The sequence below is a fragment of the Lagenorhynchus albirostris genome, chromosome 3, assembly GCF_949774975.1.
Source record: "Lagenorhynchus albirostris chromosome 3, mLagAlb1.1, whole genome shotgun sequence".
NCBI classification, from domain to species: domain Eukaryota; kingdom Metazoa; phylum Chordata; class Mammalia; order Artiodactyla; family Delphinidae; genus Lagenorhynchus; species Lagenorhynchus albirostris.
In genome coordinates this window covers 137716630-137738692 of record NC_083097.1, presented here as the reverse complement: position 1 = coordinate 137738692, position 22063 = coordinate 137716630, and the positions used below count along the sequence as shown (strand labels likewise).

Here is a 22063-nt window from a genome sequence, read left to right as displayed (position 1 = left end):
TTTGGTTTATTTATTTTGACTATTTCACAGCTGAGGATGGTGGTGGGAGTTGAGAGGAATTCTGGTAACTAAATTAGGAGATGTTAATGTGTTGAATTAGAACTAAAACGTAAAAGTTAAAGAAGGTAGTCTGTCAATCCATTTTGTATTAATTGAGAAGCAAGCAAATTAATTTAAGAAATGTAAGAAAAGTGTTTATAGATTGTCTTTTCTGACTCTACGTAAGTCATCTAGTCTGCACGAATTGCCGTTCCAAGGGACATTATGTTATCATAATGCTAATCTCTAGTTTCCCCCCAATATTTACCCACATGCTCACGAACACATGCCTTCAGAAAGATGAATGTAGCTCAGGTTCTGGAGGATTTAAGACAATAATTGTCATCGATTTTTCTGGGACAGAAAACATTGGACTGGCAAAATCATGGGTTAAGAACATTATTAAACCATAACACATAATCAAATAGCCAAACTTCGTAGGAAGCTCTTTGAAAATGTACCCTTTGGGGCATCACTCAAACTTTTCAACAGTAATTTGTGGCTTTGTTTTGTTTTTGGTGTGATAGCATACATTTTATTTTTGTACCAGCTAATATCTGTTATCAGGAAGTTTGTGATTATACATTTCATAACCTGACATAAAATGTTTTTAACCTTAATTTCATCAATTGCATATCAATGCTTAATACTAACATATAGTAAGATGCTATGATGATGATACTATTACTACTCTAAGCGATCACTTATTATGGTGCTTTGTATATGCCAGTCACTGTTCTGGGCAATTTACGTGTATAACATATGTCATTTGATTATAACACATAGAAATGGGCTTTTACTAGTAAGTGGTTTCTAGTAACAAATCTCCCTGCTCCTGTATGGCTCCCCCACCAGCTCATTATGGCTTTCGGAATTCAACCATTAAGGAAGAATTTTCAAGAGCTTACACTGGACACCAGAATAGTTTATGTCTCAGTCTGTGTTTGTGCTTAAGCTACTGTCACTTAGTTGCAAACCCACCCTTCTATACTTGAGAACAGTGGCACTAAACTGCACAGTTTTCATTTCTCCTTTTAAAATGCTTCCTACTGAGTTCTGAGAATAGGAGGCAGTATAGGGAGATGAGAAGGCAGAAGGAAAAGTAAGAAGGGACTTCTTCATTCCTTCTTAAGACTCTTCTTGCATAAGGAGCATCTTCATACTTTTCCCTCTACTTTGGCAGACCTCTACTTGATTCTTACTGCATTGCCAGGAATAGCCTCATCACTCCCCTGGCATTGACCCCTTCTTAAAGGTCTGAGCCCCAGCTCCTTGGGAATCTTCCCCTAAGATGATAACTTGCCCTTTTTCATTTTACCCCAGTCCTAAGGATGGTAGCTGTTTCTCTCTCTGAACTTATTTGATGCCAGAAGATTCTGAGAATTATTTGGTCATGTCCGTGTCCTCTGATGAAGTACTGATCTCCTTTCCAGTGGGAAATGAAATACTAGTAATTCATAATGTAAAGTTATATTACAATTAATTTAAATGATCACTTCTTATTGATTATAATGTAATATCCTGAGAACCCAGTGCCTTCAATCCTTAATTCTTATAGTAATCATGATTGCTACAAGAACTGTGGGTGAGATGCCTCTTCTAACTGCACTGGAGAACCTACAGACAGAAATGTATAAACTCAGGGCTTTTAATCCTCAGTTCAAGCAATAGAGAACAGAAGAGCTTCTAAAGCACTCGAAAGAATCTCTTTTTCTTATAGTGCAGGGCTGGTTTCTTTTAAAAAGTAGATGCATATTTTAATTGTGCTGATTGCAGAATTACAATGGAAATCAAAATCTTACACTTGCCATGTCTCTCATGAAAAAGGGAGGATATTAATTGGGAAAGTGAGACTGAAGCTTGTATGGTGACATCTGAGGGGACTTGAACAATGCTGAGAATCTTAGAACTCCAAGGCTAAGATATCTTAGTAGTGGAAGAAATCTACCTTCCTGGATGTGAGAAAACTATCCTGCTGTTGGATTAAGACCCTTCAGTAATTCTGTGCGATAAAGAACTCCAAATCAACCAGCTGGGATGCTGACTGAGAGAAAAGGATAGTAGAAAAAGGGAGTTATTTATATCTACTACAGTCATGTGACTAATTACAGAAATGGGGACTACAGGAGCTATGTATAGTTTATTCCTTGCTTGCTATTATTTTCACGGAGATAGATATAGCTCTTCCTATCCATAAAGACCCATAGATATTTAGACATATTAATATTTGTATATATTATATGCTTTCTTTTGACCTCCTTTCTCCTATCCCCTTACTGTTTTATATAAAGGTAGTTTCTCATAGATAGGTTTACAACTGAGTCTTTAGGAAACAGAATATTCAGGTGGGACTCTGATTTGTAATAGAAGATTAAATATCATCAGAAATGGTTGCTGTGATTGTTACCTAGACATGAACACAATGGCTGTTTGCATTTTGTGTATCTCCTTTTTGGACTAATGAAGACAGTATTTTTGTTTGTATAAAGAGTAATTGCATCTTATGATTGTGAAACAGTATAAGTATGTACAGAGGTGTGTATATGGTACCAGATAACCAGGGGAGTGAATTATTTCAGTTATTAAGCATTTTTCTGTCGGCTCCAAATCCAACCTTCTATACTCTATTTTGTGATGCTCTGGCTGAACTCCTTAGTTTTCATTTCTTCTCTGCCACTAGGATTTCTGTCAGGTTCTTCCAATAGGAGGGACTCAAGAGAGACTAGAAATCAGGTGAAAAGGGAAAGGAATATTCTCCCTGTTTTAGTCTTGCTTTGCCTTTTAATGTTACCCGTCACCTTGAAATGACAGTTGATTCCAGTCTCCAGTTTTTGGTTCTCCCAGAACCAGCTTCATTTTGCTCTCCCAAAGATAGCAGTTTCAGCCGAGCAGCCCTTCCTCCCTGCAAGTCTGATCTCAAATGTATGTGTCCTCCCTCAAGCTTCTGAGATGCCAGCAGCATGTGGGCAGACCTCAGAGGTCTGAGACCCAGGGCTGAGGAGCCCCTGCTCTAATTACCTGTGATACTCATATCAGCTGGGTGGTACCCTGTCCTTGGAGGTCTGATTCCCAGCTCTGGGGTTCTCTTCTCTGAGCTGCTGAGCTAATACCCCATCCAGGTGATGCCCTCTCTACAGATGATTAAATCCAGCTCTAAAAGGCCACTTGCACAAGTTTTTAGGTTCTGTTAACCCTGTCATCTTCCTTTTGGTGTCTGACTCCTGCAGTTACTATCTCTGTGTTGCTCATTCTGTATTAAATTCTCTCTGTTGAAATACCTTGTCTGGTTTTTATTTTATGCAGTTCTAATTTGGTCTCTAATAGCTGTATGAACTAGGATAAGTCATCTGCCCATTCAGAGACTCAATCCCTTATCTGTTTAGTTGGTGGTGGGACAGAAGGGATAGTATAAATAATACCAAGGTGGTCTTTCCCAAACTGTTTTCTGGGAAATGCTAGTTCCAGCATTTCCTCCTTGCAAAATAATATTTATGGCCATGTGGATTTGGGAAATGTTAAATACTATAGCAAACTATGAGAGAATCACAATGCACATAAGCATAATAAAGGCTCTGAGAACTCCAGCAGAAAAGAAACGTATTTTGCTTTGACTCAGCATCTCCCCTCAAACTTTTTAACTCTGTTAAAATTTTTTAACAGTTAAAAAATTTTAGCTCTGTTAAAAATTTTTAACTCTGAAACTGTTCTATTTTCAGTTAACCTCTGTTACCACTCCATGATATACACTGAGAAATAGTATTCTCTAGAATCCTTAGCAGTTCAAAAGTTTTGCAAATTTTTTCAAAATCCCTTGAAAAAATTGAGGAGAAATCTAATGCCTATAATATGTAATGATTTTAGTGGGTTTTACTTATCTGTTTCAACTCCAAGTATAGATGTTGACTGACAGTAATATGCTTTGCAGTGAAATGTAGAATAAATGCTGAGGCAGGTCAGGATACAAGGAAAGTTATTACAGGAAATGAAAGACAAGGCGAGAGAACTCTGGAGAGGATTACAGAATAGACTTGCATTGTATGGTTATGGTTAAGTGAACAAGCTATGTATTCACACTGCCTAGGTATGGCTCTCAGCTATAACACTTGAGTGCCACTTGATTTTGAACAAAATTACTCATCTTCACTGTGCCTTGGTTTCTTATCTTTAAATGGAGATAACAGCAGTATATACTTTACAGGTTTATGAAGATTAAATGTAACATAGGATATAATGTGATTAACACCTACGTGGCATTTAATTATTTAATGTACTCTCAAAAACAGGAGCAGGCCTTGTATAATGACTTAAGCTAGATAGAAAAGAATAGTAATGGGGCTTCCCTGGTGCAGTGGTTGAGAGTCCGCCTGCCGATGCAGGGGACACGGGTTCGTGCCCCAGTCCGGGAAGATCCCACATGCCGCGGAGCGGCTGGGCCCGTGAGCCATGGCCGCTGAGCCTGCGTGTCCAGAGCCTGTGCTCTGCAACAGGAGAGGCCACAACAGTGAGAGGCCCGCGTACCACAAAAAAAAAAAAAAAAAAAGAAGTAATGAAACAAACATAAGCTGTTCAAAATGGAAGGACCTTCAGAGGGTGTCCATTCCATCCCCCTCGTCCTATAGGTGAGACTAGAGCTATGTCTTCCAGAGGCTAAGTGATTTTTTTATGAGCTAATTAATAGGGAAGTTAGATGGATATCTCAACTTCCTCACCCTTAGTAGAGAGCTATTTCAATTAAACTCTAATTTGTTTGGCTGTAGAATTTTTTTTGTATTTTCCTGGATAAAGGCAAGAGGTAGTAATTCCAGAATATTTCTTTCTGGGTTCAGAGCTCTGGCTGATCTCAATGATGTTTAAGACCCAGCTACAACTCATGAGGGGTTTATTGATTTGCACAAACCACACCACATGCTTTCTCCCACTCCCAGTTCCTGTTTCCCTAATACCATTCTGTGTAGGAGAAACATGGGTAGAGTTAGCATCAGAAAGAGCTGGAATAGTAGAAAGGAAGAAAAAGAGTTTCATTCATTTTTTCAGCTTGATTGAAGTACAGCTGATAAATAAATATTGCAAGATACTTAACATATCCATCATTTCACATATTTACTTTTTTTTTCTTTTTGTTGAGAACATTTAATTTCTGCTCTCTTGGCAAATTTCAATTACACAATACAGTGTCATCAACTATAGTCACCAAGTTATACATTAGATCCTCAGACCCCATTCATCTTACAACAGAAAGTGTGTTGAGTGAGCAGAAAAGAGATGAAGGATTGACTTTTTTAATATATCCTCTATCTTTATTTTGCTGGTTACAGAATTCTGGGTTGAAAATCATTTTCCCTCAGCATTTTGAAGACGTTGTTCCGTTGTTTTCTAGCAGGATTGACTATTTGAATACAAATTCACGTGTTTTTTTTAGAGCTGGGTGACCAAGCCTGGCTGTCCCATACCTTCTGTCTCTCAGAATCTGCAGGGACACTAACACTGGGGAGGTGACCACTTCATTTCCCCATACTTAAGGAAACTTCTGAGCTTTATTAAACAGACCCAGAGAACATGTTTATTGTTGTTTTGTTTAGTGATACACTTAGAAAGGTAAAGCATATGAGATATAAGAACAGTCATAATATACAAGCCTTCGACCACTTCATGGAATTATGAATGAGCATATTATTTTAAAAGGAGAGCTTAGTGAGATAAAACAACACTGTACTGCAGTCCAACTAAAGCTATGTACAAATGCATATATAATTTATGATCTATGTATAATTCATATGTATACAAACACCATATTTTATTGAGGTAAAGTAGCACAGCAAGGTAAAAACAAATGGCTAAGCTCAATGCAGGCTTTATAATGTCACTGAAAGCCATTTTACTAGCATAAAGGCCTCCAACATGCTGGTATTAACCTACTGATAAATATTTAGACTATTTATATTTTGTTCTCTTGAGAACTAAGCCAAAATAAACATTTTAAGGCAGGCTTTGGAAGTGTCAGCATTTCTTATTTTTATTTGCTTTGTGGTAAATGATATTCACAGTGACAATTAAAATATTGAACAGTGAAGGACAAAGATTGGCAACTTCATCTTGAATCCATTTTATCCTTTTATAAAATTTTCTCTAATGTGCAGAAAAGTCATATTTTTCACCAACCTTCACCTTCCAATTTTGAGGAGTAACGTTATTGCTTTTCTTGCCCATACATGCTTACTCAAAGCTATGTGTTAGAGATTTTCAATTTCGATTTCATGTTCAGAAAAGCATCTATACAAGTCTCATTGCTATTTTTAAACATTCAGAAAATGAGAACTCACAGAATACAGGTTATTACGGCTGCAACCTATTCAACACTGCTGCTCACTTCCATCGTGTCTTTGGAAAGATAAACTATCCAGTATACAAGGTTGAATCCTGCAAATGCAACTGGGAAGAGAATCCGAGAATACTGGTCTATTTTACTGGTACCCGCAAAGGTAGGAGAGAGGGGTGGGGGGGTGACAGGTGTTGACTGTAAGATGGGAGCTCTTGTGAGGACTGTGCTGGCCTTGGAGGATGGAACTATTGGCAACGTCAGAGAGGTGATTCTTTTCTTCAGATAGTACTTGGAATCAGGATGCTGTAGAGGAAAAGATACATATATATTCAGCCTGGGTAAAAGAATAGACATCCCTTAATCATTCATTTTTTCCGTCATTGACAGATAGTTACTGACTACTTACTATATAAGTTAAAATATCAGCAAATTCTTGGTAGTAATTGATGGCGCTACTTTTCCAAGAAAGCGGTAAAACAAATTTTAAAAACATCGATTTGCTAACATCCAACGTCCTCTAATTTAATACATCAGCAATTGATGCTAAGCATGTTCCATGCCCCAGAAACTGTGTTGAGTGTTGTACCATTAGGAGATAAGCCAGGTTATAAGGGCTTATCCACCCACCACCCCAGTTATGCATAAACCTATAGGGCAATGGGTATGGGCAATGAGAGGGAATTTCATTTGGGAATGTGTGGGCAATTACTCAATACAAGACAATAACAGCTTGGCTAAATGTTATTTAGACACATTCTAGACACATTCCCAGCCAACAGTCTAATCTTTACCATTCATAAATTTGAACCAACTAAGGTATCAACAACAGCAAAAAAAATATAAAGGTGCTCATGTACATCAAAAGCCAGTGACAAAATAGAAATACCCTTATACTGAGTGGGATGACTGTTCTTCCCTGGAAATACGACTACCTCTTGGTCCAGAGTTGTATATTGAGAGCTTTCTGCTTTCCATTCAGAGCTTCTCCACTGGTCTCCCTCCATCTTAAGTTACCAAAGTGATATATTTACTAACTTCAGAATTGTCATATGTTCTTTTCTATCATGAGATTTTCTGTTCCACTGAAATCATAAGACAACCAATCCTAGTCTTGAAAGGGATCTTCAGTGCATTAAGTAACAGATGAGAAGGCTGAGGTCCAGATGTGGGAATTGCTTCGCCCATAGTTTCACAGCCCGTAATAAACCGCCTTGGTCAATCTCACTGCTTGTTTCATCCCAGCATTTTCTCACCTTTGAAGTATTGAGCCTGGTTCAGAGACTCTAATTCTATTTGCGTTAGACTCCTTTCATAATGGTGGAGACTGGGGGGCTTCCTCTGATTCTTACCTTTTCTTGTCTACGACCTATAACAATCACTCTCCTTGTGGCCAGGTTGTCCTTGCCGGGTCCCTGCCTTCACACCCTGGCTGTACATTAACCCTGCTCTTGTAAAACTGCCTCGTTTTCTCCTTGGCAGCAGAATTACCACTTTGCTGCCTGGCAGGGTGTGTTACTCACGTGGACACAGACTCCTGGAGCTTTAGACAGCAGCCCCCCCAGCAACGGGATGAGGCTGCCGCCTCCCCTGTGCTGGTTGAGCCACAGGACCAGAATTACCCACCGACGTGGTGACATTTGGACTGCGGGAAACAACAACCCTGAGAACCTTTCCTCTCTATACTCCCATCCTGAATTTTGCTTTTGATTTGTCATGGAAGTTTGCCCAGCATCTATAATAGTCATCATAGAGAGTTCAAGCCCACTGTGCTTTTAGGGGCCATGGGAAAATTTGTTTCTTTACCAAAAGCAAAAATAAATCAGTGTGAAGTCTGATTTGACATGACCATGGTGAATTTCAAGCAAAGAATATCTTTATTTGTTATTTGTTGACCCAGTATTAGGCTAGGCACTCTGGACAGAATTAAATAAATCATAGGTATTGGAGGTAGAAGAGAATTTAAAATAGAAGAGTGCCAAGTCTACTGATCTTGGATCGGAAATAAGTGACATTTTCTATTAAAAATATGTGACAACCCAGGACTACTGTGCCCAGGGTCACTAGATAGTGTGTGGATAGGACCAGAGTAGTGGTATTTTGGTCTCAATGCATGCTACCTGTATGAGAGAATAAACATAGCATTGTCTGCCAAGAGCTTTCTATCATGTTTCTCAAACTCTGATTTGAATTTTCATCTATTATATATGTTATTAAAATATTCTCCACCTGAAAGAGCAAAATTTGTCACTGTTTAATTCTTCAGAAAGAGTTCTCTTCCTCCCAGATATGAGGAACATTAAAATATTTTACTCTAGTAAATTTTCTAAGGATCGTAATGGAAAGAAAGAGGGCAAGGCTTTAGAGCAGATTTTCTTCTAAACACGTCTTGATTTTTAATAGCATGCATTGTCTGTCTGACACCTATGTTTCTTCCTTTTTTAGGGAGAAACAGGGCAGACATGAATAAGTTCACTGAGATGAAAGTGATTATAAACCATAATCTAGCATAAAAATGTAAGGCATTGTTTTACCTCTCTCTCTCTTTTGGAGATGTTGGGAAAACTTATTTGTCAATCTCTTGGCATCGTCACAGTGTCACAAATGACTTAATGAAGATTGCTGAATAACCCTTGTCCAGAGTTAAGCAACATCATTCACCACCTAACAGCATGAAAAATTTATGCACAATGGCATTAGCCTGGAATTAAAGGTCTCCTACAGTAGGATTCCTCTTTTCCTCATCTGCTTCCCCAGACAATCTCTATGGAGGGTTGCTTAGGAGTTAAGAGGGCAGCAGAGTCAGAAAGCCCTAGACTGCAATTCCATAGATACTACTTAGCTGCTGTATGACTTAGACATGCCTTAGGAGTCACTGACTCTCCCTAAGCTTACATTGAAATCAACTATACTTGAATAAAAAAAAAAGAAAGAAAATTAAACAAAAAAGAAAAAAAGAAAGGGCCAATTACTGTTTCAGCTGTAAGGTTTTTTTCTTTAAGAACTTGAGAAAGGAAATGTGTTTTTTCTCTGTACACATTTCTGCCTACCTAACTGTTACAACTCTCTGCTGTCATCACCTCTTCCCTGTAAATATTATTTCCGTTGTGCTTTATCCCCTTTCCTGACATGAAATCGCCTTAGTGGTAGAGGGCATATTATTCTCATGTGTAAGTGTTCCACAGTTCCTAGCCAGTGCACAGAACACAGTGAACGCTTAATAAACATATGCCGAATAAACAAGTGAATGAAAATCTAAACATTTCCCAAGACTTTGTAGTCAGGCAAAGAGAAGGGAACAAAACGTTTTATGATTATTTTACACTATATTTTAGCATATTGTTGATATTACTTTATATGATCGTTACCATATCTAAATGCCTACCATTAACAAGCACTACATGGCACTTTGCATGCATTATTTTGCTTATTCCTAGGAAGAATCTATCATGTAAAAATATTATTTTCATTTCAGAGATGAGCAAATGAAGGTGTAAGCAGAAAGCTCACACAAGTAATAAGCAGCAGTACCTCACTCAATCCCTCTCAGATCCCTAAGACCATACTCTTTTTTTTTTTTTTTTTTTTGGTGGTACGCGGGCCTCTCACTGCTGTGGCCTCTCCCGTTGCGAAGCACAGGTTCCGGACGCGCAGGCTCAGCAGCCATGGCTCACGGGCCCAGCCGCTCCGCGGCATGTGGGATCTTCCCGGACCGGGGCTCGAACCTGTGTCCCCTGCATCGGCAGGTGGACTGTCAACCGCTGCGCCACCAGGGAAGCCCCACTCTTAATAAATATTACTTTTTCTTTCCATCAGCTTTAGGGTTTAGGGCATGGTTTCTCAACCACAAAGCTACGGATATACTGATACTTCTTAGTTGTGGGAACTGCCCTGTACATCATGGGGTGTTGAGCAGCATCCCTGTCCTGTACCCACAAGATGCCTGTAGCAAACACCTCCTCGGGGTTTTGACAACCAAAAATATCCTTGTTCCTTGACAAATGTCCTCTGGGGGAAAATTCACCCACCATTGAGCTTCACTGGTTTAGAATTACACTGTCTCATTGCCCAATGATGGCTGGGGGATTTCTAGCAGGCAGCAAATACAAGGTGCTCAAGGAAATGCCAGAGGGCTGGCTAACCCACACGCTGGATAATCAGCTCCTGGATAATTGAGAATCGGCAGTGTAGGAGACTGGACACCTAAAATTTAGAAGAATCACACTGAATTTCTGAAATGAAAAGAAAGCCAATATTGCAAACCATTCAAGCTACAGGTTTGTGTCGGATCCAGCCTGCTCTATTGTAAGCTCAGCAGCTTCAGCTGATGGTAAAATAAGCTTTTGTCAGAGTCCAGATGAGGGCTCAGCTTGGGGCTGTCACTGTTTTGAGTAGAACGCCTGTGGTTTTGAATTTTTCCGGGGCTCCCCTGCTGTTCAGTGTCATCCTGCTTTGGGTATTTTTAGAGCACTGTTTTGTTTTAAGTAACGCCATATTGCAAAGGTACTTGGAGTCAAACTGGACTTTGTGACAATCAGTTATTTGGTATAGGGATGAGGCATTTGGGAAGTACTTAGAGCAATTCTGATACAGCATTTAGTGAGTCTAATATATTAAAGAAGAGGGGGCAACGGGTTACCTCTTAGGAGAAATATTCTAACCAGGGCTGCATTACTCAAAGGACAAACAAAGTATCTGCTTTTATAACCAGCGAACAGGGGCACCAAAAATAAGAGAAAATATTTTTGAAAACATTTATTATTTGACCTTTTTTAAGCTACATATTAATCATTATGGAGAAAATAAATCAGTGTGTCAAATGTCCCCACATTTATTTTACAGCTGGTAGAATTGAGGAGCGGAGACAATTCCAGAATGCCTGCAGAGAAGCAGCTTATTGGTAGCAATCTGGTGGGTCAGTGGTGCTAGTGGCATGTCTGAAAACCATACTGGAATGTTTGGAGGGTGCAAAAAGGAATATTGGATGGTGATTTGATGGAAGGTATAGGGAGAGAGCCAACCACCTACACCCCTCATCTAATCCACCCCACCCTCTCTATAAGTCATATGACGGCGCTACCATGGGGAAGGGACATCATGATCTTTCTGGTGCTCAGAGTCTCTGATGGTCTTAATTCAACTGTTCATTCTTTGGAGTAATGGTAGTACTGAAAGAAATCTTAGCACGATTTGGAACAGGAGAGGTAAATCTTTCAGTATGCTATGATTCATATTTTTCTACACAGGTGAAGGGCAACATAGTAATGGCCCAGCAGACGTTCCAACCTTGAAAGGAGTGCAGGAAGGAAAATATGTCTTATTTCCCTCTCTGTGCCCAAGTTTCTCACAACTGACTGAGAGTTTCTAGAGCAGGGCCAGGCTCATCTTTCTTTTCTCTGCATAGGCATCACTTCCTCCACAATCACCCCTCCAGACTGAGTTAGGTACTGTCTCATGGCTTTTTTTCAGCCTTCTACACATCTCTAACCACAGCCTTTATCACAGTATATTGTCATGGCTCCTTGAGTAGTTTCCTCTCTTCATGCTCAACAGGCAGCTCCATGATGGAAGAGGCCCTGTTGACGTCACTTACTAAGGTAGCTTCAGCATTCTACAAAGGATCTGGCAAAAAAGCACTTAACAAATAAAGGCTTATGGTATGAATAATTTGATGAACACATAGGTACTCAATAAATTGGTGTCAGGTGAAAAGAAGTAATGTAATCAGTATAAATATAGTTATTATCTTGACCAATTAAATTTTGGTCAAATTAGTTTGTAGATAATTTACCAAGAACATCACACGTTCTGTGAAAAACAGAAGCCACAGGGCTTCCCCGGTGGCGCAGTGGTTGAGAGTCCGCCTGCCGATGCAGGGGACACAGGTTCGTGACCCGGTCTGGGAAGATACCACATGCCACGGAGCGGTTGGGCCCGTGAGCCATGGCCGCTGAACCTGCGCGTCCGGAGCCTGTGCCCCACAACGGGAGAGGCCACAGCAGTGAGAGGCCCATGTACCGCAAGAAAAAAAAAAAAAAAAGAGAAACCACATTGGATGTATTGATGGGTAGGGGGCCAGGGGATTCATTCTTAGGAACATAGTGGTGAGGGCTTAGATTTTTAAAGTAACAAGAAAACTAGCAAAACATCCAGAAAGAGATCAAAGTCTAAACTTGGTCTTACATATAAAATAAATCTACCCCAGACACGTAATAAGCTCTGAAACATAAATACAGGAATAACTCTCTAAAGCCAAAATAGCATACCAAATAAAAACAATATGGAAAGATACCCTATAAGCAGGAAAGAAACTGTGGACAATTTCTTCTCCAAATCCAAAAATGTAAAGTCTCCACTTCCAAATGCCTTAAAATAAGAAAGATTAATACTCTATAGAGCACTTCTGAAGATTTAGTTTTAGATGAGTCTTCAGGTGTGAGTACTAGGCTTTAAATGCCTGAATCTCTTTGTCATTATTATAATAAATTTCAAGGTCAAATTCAAAGTGATAAAGTTTTCACATTCATTCTAAGCAGTTTCCTTTGAAAAGCAATGTGCATATTAAAACATACAAGTTAGAATCACATGAAATATCCAAGCACTTAATCTCATTTCAGCTTTACCACATTGGTTTGCTATTTCAATGTCCAACTTACTCAAATAATGTCATTTTGAGTACAACTGAATAGGCATTTTAAAATGTCATGGTATTTGAAAGAAAAAATGACCTTGCAATCATAATATACCATTGTGCTGTATAAATTTGAAATGTGTAATTTGTTTGTTCCTCTATATTATATAAGGCAATAGCCAAGTTTTGACATAAATAAATAAAACTGTACATGTTCTATGTAATCATCTATATTTTTTGATGCCTACAAGGTTAATATTGTTAGGTTTGGTTACTTTTCTTTTTATTTTTACACTTTAACTTAGCCTTTCAGAAACAAAATTCTCCTTTTCATTGCCTTGGAATATTTTAAGTGGAGCCAGGTTTAGAAATATTTTTTGTAGGGAAAAAAGTCAACTTGCAAGGAAAAAACTACTTTGAGATGGTTTAAATGCAATTTTTTATCCAACTTCCCAAAGAACCTGCTCATTATATGTTACTACTTTAGAACTATTAAAAGATAGTTTATATGAAGACCTGAGATCTTAAATTCCATCTTATTAATAAATTATACCTTTAAAATAATGGACTTAGGGAACGATAACTCTATGCTTTCTCTAAGGATTTGAAATCATATTCTTCTTAGTAATATATATTTTAAAAGAGTTGAAGTAAGGAAGTTGGTCTTTCTTTTTGTTTCAATATCAGATCAGTGACTATATTCAAAATCACTTTTCTTAGCCTCTTTTTCATGAATTTCTTTTTTTATTTTTACTGTGTTTCTCAAATAAGAAACTGTTAAATGGAATTATGATAAATTCCTTCTTCCTTTCCAGCTATATGTTAAGATAATATATGACCTTTGGACAATATGTCAATTATATACCTATGTAAGTACAGATAGGTTGTAACATAATCACTTATTTTTACAAACAAAATAATTCTCAAAAATATTTTGAATTTATCTTTTCTGAAATATATAATTTTCAAGTCTTTTGAACTGGATCCTTAACATATTTGTTACAAAATTTATATTTTTGTGAACTTTCAAAGCACACACACGTATATAAAGAAAACATCATTAAATTAAGGGAAGAATTTTGGGAATAACCTTACCTACATACAGAAAATGTTTTGTCCAGGGGTACACACTCTATTATATTTCAGTCTTTGAAAAAGTGTTGGGCCTCAGCCTCTGTAAATCTGTGGATGTTACGAGTTCTGGAATCAATTCCTAGTTTTTCTACCAACTAGTGCCTAATGTTTTCCTTCTCTGAGGCTCTGTTTTTTATTCGTAAGTGTAATTAGACCAGATTACTGGATGGCAAACTTTTTTTTTGTTTGTTTAAAAACAAAGTCTAATTCAAGAAAAAAAAGTCTTTAAATTACATATTGCCACTTATCATGGGATTGGTCTTATCCTTTAAAGAAAATGTAAATTCTCTAACAAGTTTCTAAGTTTATCAAAGAGAAAAGTTTCAATACAAAATTATCTTTTAAAGCCAATAAACACCTGAGTATTTGGAAAGTAAAACACATATAGCTTTATAATTTTTATCATAAGATTTAACCAAGAATTAATTGGGCTGTATGTGGTTTTGCGATTTGGAAATAGTCATGAGAATTGATCAGTTATAAAGAAATTTTCAGTTCAAAGTGTCTGCATTACTTGATTTTGTAGAGCAAAATTTTCCTCTTTTCAAGAGCTACTTGTTTAGAGTTTGTTTTGAAATAAAAATGTACACTTGTCAATCAGTTCTATAATCCAGTTTTTAAAAAGTACATGCGATTTGATTGTTGTGAGAATTTATTCATATGTGAAATTGAAATTTGGGGGCACATTTAAGACCCTTGAATTATTAATACTATCATTTATTTTTTATTCAAAAAAACTTTGGGGACCAGAGCTTAGCCACAGCAAATCTAAACTTAATTTTATAGGTATTTCTCACTGATTGTGTCTCAAAAAAACCACATTAATATACATAATAATATGTATATTATATACATATAACATGAATGTGAACATGAGAACGTTTTCACATGAGTCAAAAACTTGGCTTATGACTCAGCATTCATAGAACCTAATATACACATTGTGCCCTCCTGAAATAAAGCAGCGAGTGGATTTCTAACAGAAATGGTCCATGGAGTCCCTGCTTGTTTCCTTCAGACTCTGAAACCTCATTAGGAACTTTTTTTTTTTTAACTTTATTCTCCCTAGTCGGTATAACGGAACCTGTTCAAAGAAAACATCTAAAGGCTAAGAATTTTCTGTCTCCTCTGAGAGCTTGCAATCTGCCAGTATTAGTGAGGGTGATAAAAGAGGAATACCAAAAGTTTAGAGCAAAGATAAATGAAGGATTGTTGCTTGGCTTTTTTCTGTGAAGCTGGAGAAGAAGTTGGCCTTGGAACCAAATTTATGTAACTCATACCCCACTAATATTACTTTTGGACTATTTAATTGTTTGTGGTAACTATTCCGGCTGCCTTTTCCTATATGGTAGCTAACATTAGAAAAGTAAACAATTACCAAAACAATCTCAGCTTCCAAGGGTTCAGTCGCTTTTGCTATTGTCACTGGGGGTGAGGCTGCAATCTGTGCCTTCCTTTTGGCCTTCTGTGTCTGAAGATTGGTAAAGTAGTTGACAGCTGCGAACTCAATAAGAGCAGAGAAGACAAAAGCAAAGCAAACAGCTATAAACCAATCCATGGCGGTCGCATAAGACACTTTTGGCAAGGAGTGCCTGGCACTGATGCTTAGAGTAGTCATGGTTAAGACAGTGGTGATCCCTAGAATGAAACAGAATGAGAAATGCACTATTAGCATTTGCAATCCAATAACAAGATCAAGTGGGAACATGCTGGTGGAGAGGATTTTTGTTACAAATGTATTTTTTGTTATTTTATTATTTTTAATTGTTCACAGTTATCATAGGCATTCACATTTTGGTTTCCTTCAAAGCCTAGTGTGGTGATGTGTATTAATAATAATATATTATAATATAATAGCAAATTATTACATAACTAATAAAGCTTTGAACTTCTGATCAAATTTAATGCTGATATAATCTTTCATCATATTTAATAAGTCTATTTGGTGTGAATAATAAATATAAATTAGATTTCTCAATTTTTTTTATTTCTAGCTTGGTTTTAAGATAAAATATCTAATCATGAGAAAATAATTTCATTACTCATCTGCCAGCAGTCTTCTGTCTTGGAGGATTTATATAATTCAAAGATGGTAAACATCAGTATATAAATATTCTTTTATAACTTGCAAAAAGAGATCTATTTTAGTATGGTAAATTAAAAAGTCAAAATTCATCTGAGATTTCAATTAAACTCAGGTCTTCCCTATGAACTACTAAATTTATAATCACAAAAACTGAGAAAAATATTGGATTTCGTTACAGATGATATTTTTCTGTTATAGCTCTTTTTCTTATTTCATTTTGTTCCATCACACTAGTAATGATTCTGTACATCATAAATGTAACTAAATATTTAGGTTGAACAATGGGGAAACTGGTGATATTTATCTATTTTTAGACCTAAAAATGGCAATTTTTTTTAAGATCCAACCTAATAAAAGTGAGATATAATTTATGTATTTGTGGGTTCAATATCTTAGCCTTTGTTTTCATTGCTTTACATGTCAGTTTTTAATTTTCTGCTTTTTTTTTAGTTATGAAAAAGCAAATTGAGTTTAAAAAACAAAACAAACCAACAAAAAAACAACTTTCCTAAATAGGGCACGTCAAAGTCACAGGAAACCAGCCAGAATTCTTGCTGAGACTAATCTTTTGTTGATTCGCCACACAATGTGAGATAAGATGAGGGTCATTTTATATGATACATGTGTCTGAATGAGATAGGAGTTTATTTCCTTTGTGGGTTGAAAAAGTGCACTGGTGTGAACATTCCCCTAAGATACACAAGCAATGTGAGCTGGAGGATGACAGAAAGTAGAGCCCAAAGAGTGAAGCATACCAAAGACAGTTCTGGCCGGAACAGACTCCTTATTAATCCAGAAAGACACCTGGGAAAGAATGACCGTCATAATGCAAGGAGTATAGATCTGTATCATAAAATAGCCCATCTTCCTTTGCAAGTGGAAATAAACTGTCATTATTACGTATTCACCTGTTGGAAGACAGGTATATCAGGATTATTGCTGTTGACAGTGTGCAGAAAGAATGCAACTGGAAATAAATCTTGCAGATCTTTAAATTAATATGGGTGGGAAGAAAACAAGCAAAGGCATTTTTTCAATATATGACAAAGCTACTCAATCAGCAGATGATAGATACATCAGCTCATTGTTTTCTGTGGGGTTCTTTGTGTCATATACATACAAAACTACTCACTCCAAGGCTACACAAATCTTTATATGCACATGGTTGCAAAATCAATTTTAAAGAAAGCTACTTATCACTTTAAAACAATAAGTTTAGCTGAGGATGGATAATGCAGAAGAAAAAGAAATAGATATTTTGAAAATGTGCACTGGAGTCACCATGCAGGATTACATCCATGCATTGATCAAATGCTTACCTGTGTTAGATTTAATTGTCTCACTAGATACTGTTTGTCCAATCAGATCATACTGAAGGAGGCTTGAAGATTCTTCTGGGACTTCCACTGAGTAAAGTGGTCCTTTTTTCCATGTATATATGATTTCACTTTTGGGGTAAGCATCTGAATTTTTTAAACAAATTAAACAGAGAAGTAAATCTGGCTAATTGTGTGTTTTTTTTTCTTTCAAAGCAAATCTTGTTCATTATAAAAAGGAAGTACAAACAAATTTTTTAAATGATTTTCTTTATTCCTGGTGACCAAAACCTCTGACTGTATGATTGAGAGAGACGTGATTAAGTAAGTTAATTCCTGGAATCATACTGAGAACGTCAGAGTAATATTTCTCTTTTGCTTTCCAGTGTCTGACTAAAACCAAATAATTATATATTTTGAATGCATTATTTGACTCTCAGAAGCTTTTTGTAACTTACAACTCCCAAACTTGAGTGGACAAGCATGCCCATCCATAGGAAAGTTAACCAGCCTCATAGGACAGTCAGCGTTGATGGTAAGCCTAAGGAACATTGAAATAAGTGGTTCTGAGTTAGTGTGATGGACAGATAATTTGGGCAGAGGAAGTAGAATTGGGGAAACCTCACCTCATGGTGTATAGAATTGTTCCATTCTGCATTATTCTGAAGAGTTTGTTAGGAGTTGTCATATTGTGAGCAATTGATTTTTTGCCATTCCTGAAAAAAGTGTCAGGTGTCCAGATTTTACTGACCATCAGGTTATTCAAACTCAGAATCTCAGCTGGACCCCCAAACTTCAACCTCTCATCGGTCCAAGTCTGGCGGAAGAAAACGTCCATTGTATACTCCTAAGACAAAATAAGAGATTCATGCATGCTGGGCAGATGGCTTATTAAGAATAGTTTATTCACTAGCTTACATACCCAATCTTAAAATTTAAGAAACGACGCAACTTTTGATGACAATAACCTATCAGGAAAGTGATAATTTCAGTGACTTATTATGTTTTCACACTCCAAGATTGTAATATTATTATAAAAGGTAGTGTTGTATTGTGCAAACCTCTCTCTTCCACCTTCACCCTCCTTAACATTCTTCCTCTTTTTCTATCAGTCATCCATCTCTTCATCTATTGACCTATTGAGCTCCCCCTCCTTAATTTAGAAGAAAAATAGAAAAAGATTTAGTCTAGGTTTTATGCTGACCTTCCTACCATCAGTGAGTCTAACCAGTCCCTTAGCAGCTTGTTCACCTTCAAAGGTATCTCTGAGCAACATGGTACCACTTAGTAAAGTTCCAAGGATAGAGAAACTTTACTTGATAAGCATACTCTTGTCTGCACATCATGATTGTTTTATACTGTTCTCAGAGAACATAAAAGCAAATGTTACCATGATTACCCAAACAGAGCATCATTTAAGCATGCATAATCAAAATTATGAGTTTTAATTTGTGGCTTTTATGAAATAACATTAAAAATCTTAAGAATTATGATAAGGGCCTTTGCAAAAGTCAATGATAAATAACAACTTATAATTAGGTCAAAATATTGCCAAGAATTGCTTTGCCTACTTTATATGTTCCTTTATGAGACCTATTACTGCAAGTGGTGATTATATTTTAAAACTATAATTTGACACACAACATATCCATATAATGATGATCCAGGCTATAACAAGCCTCTCTTGTACAAATATAAGATGTGTGTCTTAAAAAAGAGACACATGCATAAAATAAATTCTAAGTGTCCCCAGATTTCAATGGTACCATAAGATATGGTTGTGGTTATTTATTCTTGGGGTGAGTCAGTACTCAAATGAAAAAATATGATAAGTAATTGAGAATTCTGGAGAATGCTGACTCTAATTTCTCTCAAGTCTTAAGACATTTATCTCTTAAATAAAGTACTCCTCACTCTCTCCCCCTCTTCTGTGTTGTTTTTTCTTCTCTTCTCCTGCCCCCCCTTTCTCTTTCTCTTTTACTCCTTCCTTTTTTCCTTTTTTTAATTCCTCCTCCTTTCCTTTCTCCTTATCTCGTCAACTCAAAAAGCAGAAGATGAAAGTATCTAATAACTGTTTTTCTAGAATTACATTCCCCTAGTACATTTAATGCACCACTTTAAAGAGTTATGTTTTTCTTCAGTTTTAGTATGTATATTTTACTTTTAGGGGGACATACTACCTGAGAAATATGAAGGAATATCATAATATACTTTGTTCTAGAAGGCTGGTTCAGGTTTTCATTGCCGCTTACTATGAATCCTATAGCCATCTGTACCTGGAACAGAGTCCCCAGAACACCTATTGGTCCATTTGCAAACATAAAAGGTGGAATGCATTACTCTTTCCAAAGGACTCCCTTTACTGTTTTAATAACACATACCGAGAAAGATACACTGCCCAAACAGCTATGTTTTAAATTTAATAGACATTCTCAATATACACTTATGTAGCATACCATCTTTGCTGGTTTCTCTTTTTTCTCCTCCAAAAATTTACTAGGACTTCATAAAGATGGGGAAAGATCTTCTCTTTGTAGGGAAGAATAGATGCATGATATGTGAACAGAAGAGAGGGTATCACCATAAAAGGCCCCTCAGATTAGTATTCAAGCAGAGCCTTTAGTGAAATGTGAAAGAGATGAAGCCAGGAATCTGCTCTAAGGGCCATTCCTTCCCAGCAGGAGCACACATATTGCTTTTGGATCTGGAGCCAAGTTTGGTAACAACGCCCCTTATCACTCATTCTGGGATTCAGCCCTCTCCCCCAACTAAGCAAAATTACTCTCCTCACTCAGAGCTCACTCACCATCTCCACATCTGACACGGGCCCAAAACTTGTTACGTAAATGTCTGTTTTCACTTCAGTGACAGCACCTGAAATGAGCCCAGAGGGATGGGGGCAATTATCATCAATGATGTTAAGGGGACTGAACTGAACAACTCTATCACAAAGTCCCTTCTCATGGCCAGAATCTGCAACCCATCCTCAAGTAATTCCAGCAGCAGGAATTCTTTGGATTTTCAACTTTACAAACTCACACCAGTTGCATTATTTTGAATGCATTCTGGCAAAATTGTGAAATTTAAGGAATGGACGAGAACTAGGTTAGTATTCTAAAGAAAATTACAACAATAATTAATGTTTAGTGATGGCATTCATGGGATAAATGCTAAAGGAAGTGTTTTATATGGCAAATCTCATTTTACACTCAAACGCCCTATGAGGCAAGCACTGTTCATACACCCACACTACATTTGAGAAAGCTGAGGCTTAGAGTTCAAATGACTGGCATATAAGGTTGCGAATTGAGGAAGGGACAGAGACTGGATGGGAACATACACATGGTCCCTCCCCAAGCTCTGCAACCTGCCACTCTGCTATCCTGAGGCCTCTGTGCCTTGGAATGGCACTAAGGGGGAAGAAAAGTACAGACGTTTGGTCTAGTAAGGACGCCTCTCACCTCCAAATCCCGGTCGCAGCCGATTGTCATAGCCTTCAAGCAAGTTGTCCAGGATCCGACTGATGTTTCTGGAGTAGAAGTTTCCTTCATCTTCCAGTTTCCCTAGGGCATTTTCTACCCTGTGAGTAGACAGTCAATGACCCTCACTCCTGGCCTCAGAGGAAATAGGCTGTTCATTCCAGCCTCGTCTGCCCCACCACACATACATGCCACACCACCCAGGCTGCTTCCATGATTTGGTATAGAAGTCACCCAATGGGTGTGTGCTTGCCCTTTTTTCCGAGCAAAAAGGAAAAATCGGAAAAAAGTCTTACTCACCATAGAATAATGTAGAGCCAGGGCAGAGGCGATGCCATCCTGCGGTGCACTGAAATGCCCAGTTCTCCCTCCTCTTGGGTTCTCCTCCTCCCAACCAGCTCCCCTTTGCCAATTAACTAGAGCAATCTCCCGGACCACTCATAGCCCTTCTTGTTTGTGTCTGGCCAGTAATCCAGTAGGTGAGAAGGTTGCCAGCTAAACTTGCAGGGTTCCCCTTGCTCTCTTCACTCTCTGTTCCGTCTTTTCACATGGAACAAGGTGGTTTGCGGTCTTAGAGTACGTCCTAATGGACACTTAGCCTACTCTGACTGACTTAGTTGGGAAATGAGAGTCTGAAGCGACAGTGCATGGTCAGAGAGCAGTGACAATAATCGAATAAGGCATAAGGGGAGGTTAGATGGGAGAAATCCACTGCTAGTTTTGGCATGGACTTCGCAGGGCCCTGTGAGGAAATCTGGAAGGCAGTGGCATCTTGCTGATTGAGATTATGTTCCAACGGGCTCAGCATTTATTATTTCCGTGGTTCACAGAAGGATTTCTACATGGCTCTCACTGCTTAAAATGTCTAACAATATTGGGATCCTCTCAGATTCTCTTTCTGATTTCACCAGGTTTATTGCATCAGACGTCCCTTTCCTCTCTATTTAAAAATTGGTCCTCATTCTTCTTTGGAAAAAGCATTTATAAGACACCAGAATTACATTCCCACAGCTCTTGACCATCTTGCTTTTGGATTAGCATTTTTTTTAAAGTGTTGAGTAC

The 22063-nt window shown here is 37.7% G+C and overlaps 1 protein-coding gene across 1 annotated transcript; it reads right to left on the bottom strand.

Annotated features, from left to right (window-relative positions):
* Positions 1-6385: 6385 nt before the first annotated feature.
* On the bottom strand, positions 6386-21454 carry GABRA6 (gamma-aminobutyric acid type A receptor subunit alpha6). Its single transcript, XM_060146528.1, has 9 exons — positions 21302-21454; positions 20984-21102; positions 20329-20396; positions 18149-18369; positions 17981-18063; positions 17526-17669; positions 16962-17114; positions 15499-15758; positions 6386-6661 (listed from the first exon to the last, which is right to left on the bottom strand). Exons 1-9 carry the CDS (start codon positions 21337-21339, stop codon positions 6386-6388), a joined length of 1362 nt encoding a protein of 453 aa, XP_060002511.1. The 5' UTR covers positions 21340-21454.
* Positions 21455-22063: the final 609 nt, after the last annotated feature.

Bases quoted from the DNA above. Each gene is read 5' to 3' on its own strand.
- GABRA6 (XM_060146528.1), bottom strand. From the start codon at position 21,339: ATGGCATCGCCTCTGCCCTGGCTCTACATTATTCTATG. The intron at 18,370-20,328 runs GTGAGTGAGCTC...ATTTTGTCTTAG, and splicing joins CCGTGTCAGATGTGGAGATG to GAGTATACAATGGACGTTTT. The intron at 18,064-18,148 runs GTGAGGTTTCCC...AATGTTCCTTAG, and splicing joins ACAATTCTATACACCATGAG to GCTTACCATCAACGCTGACT.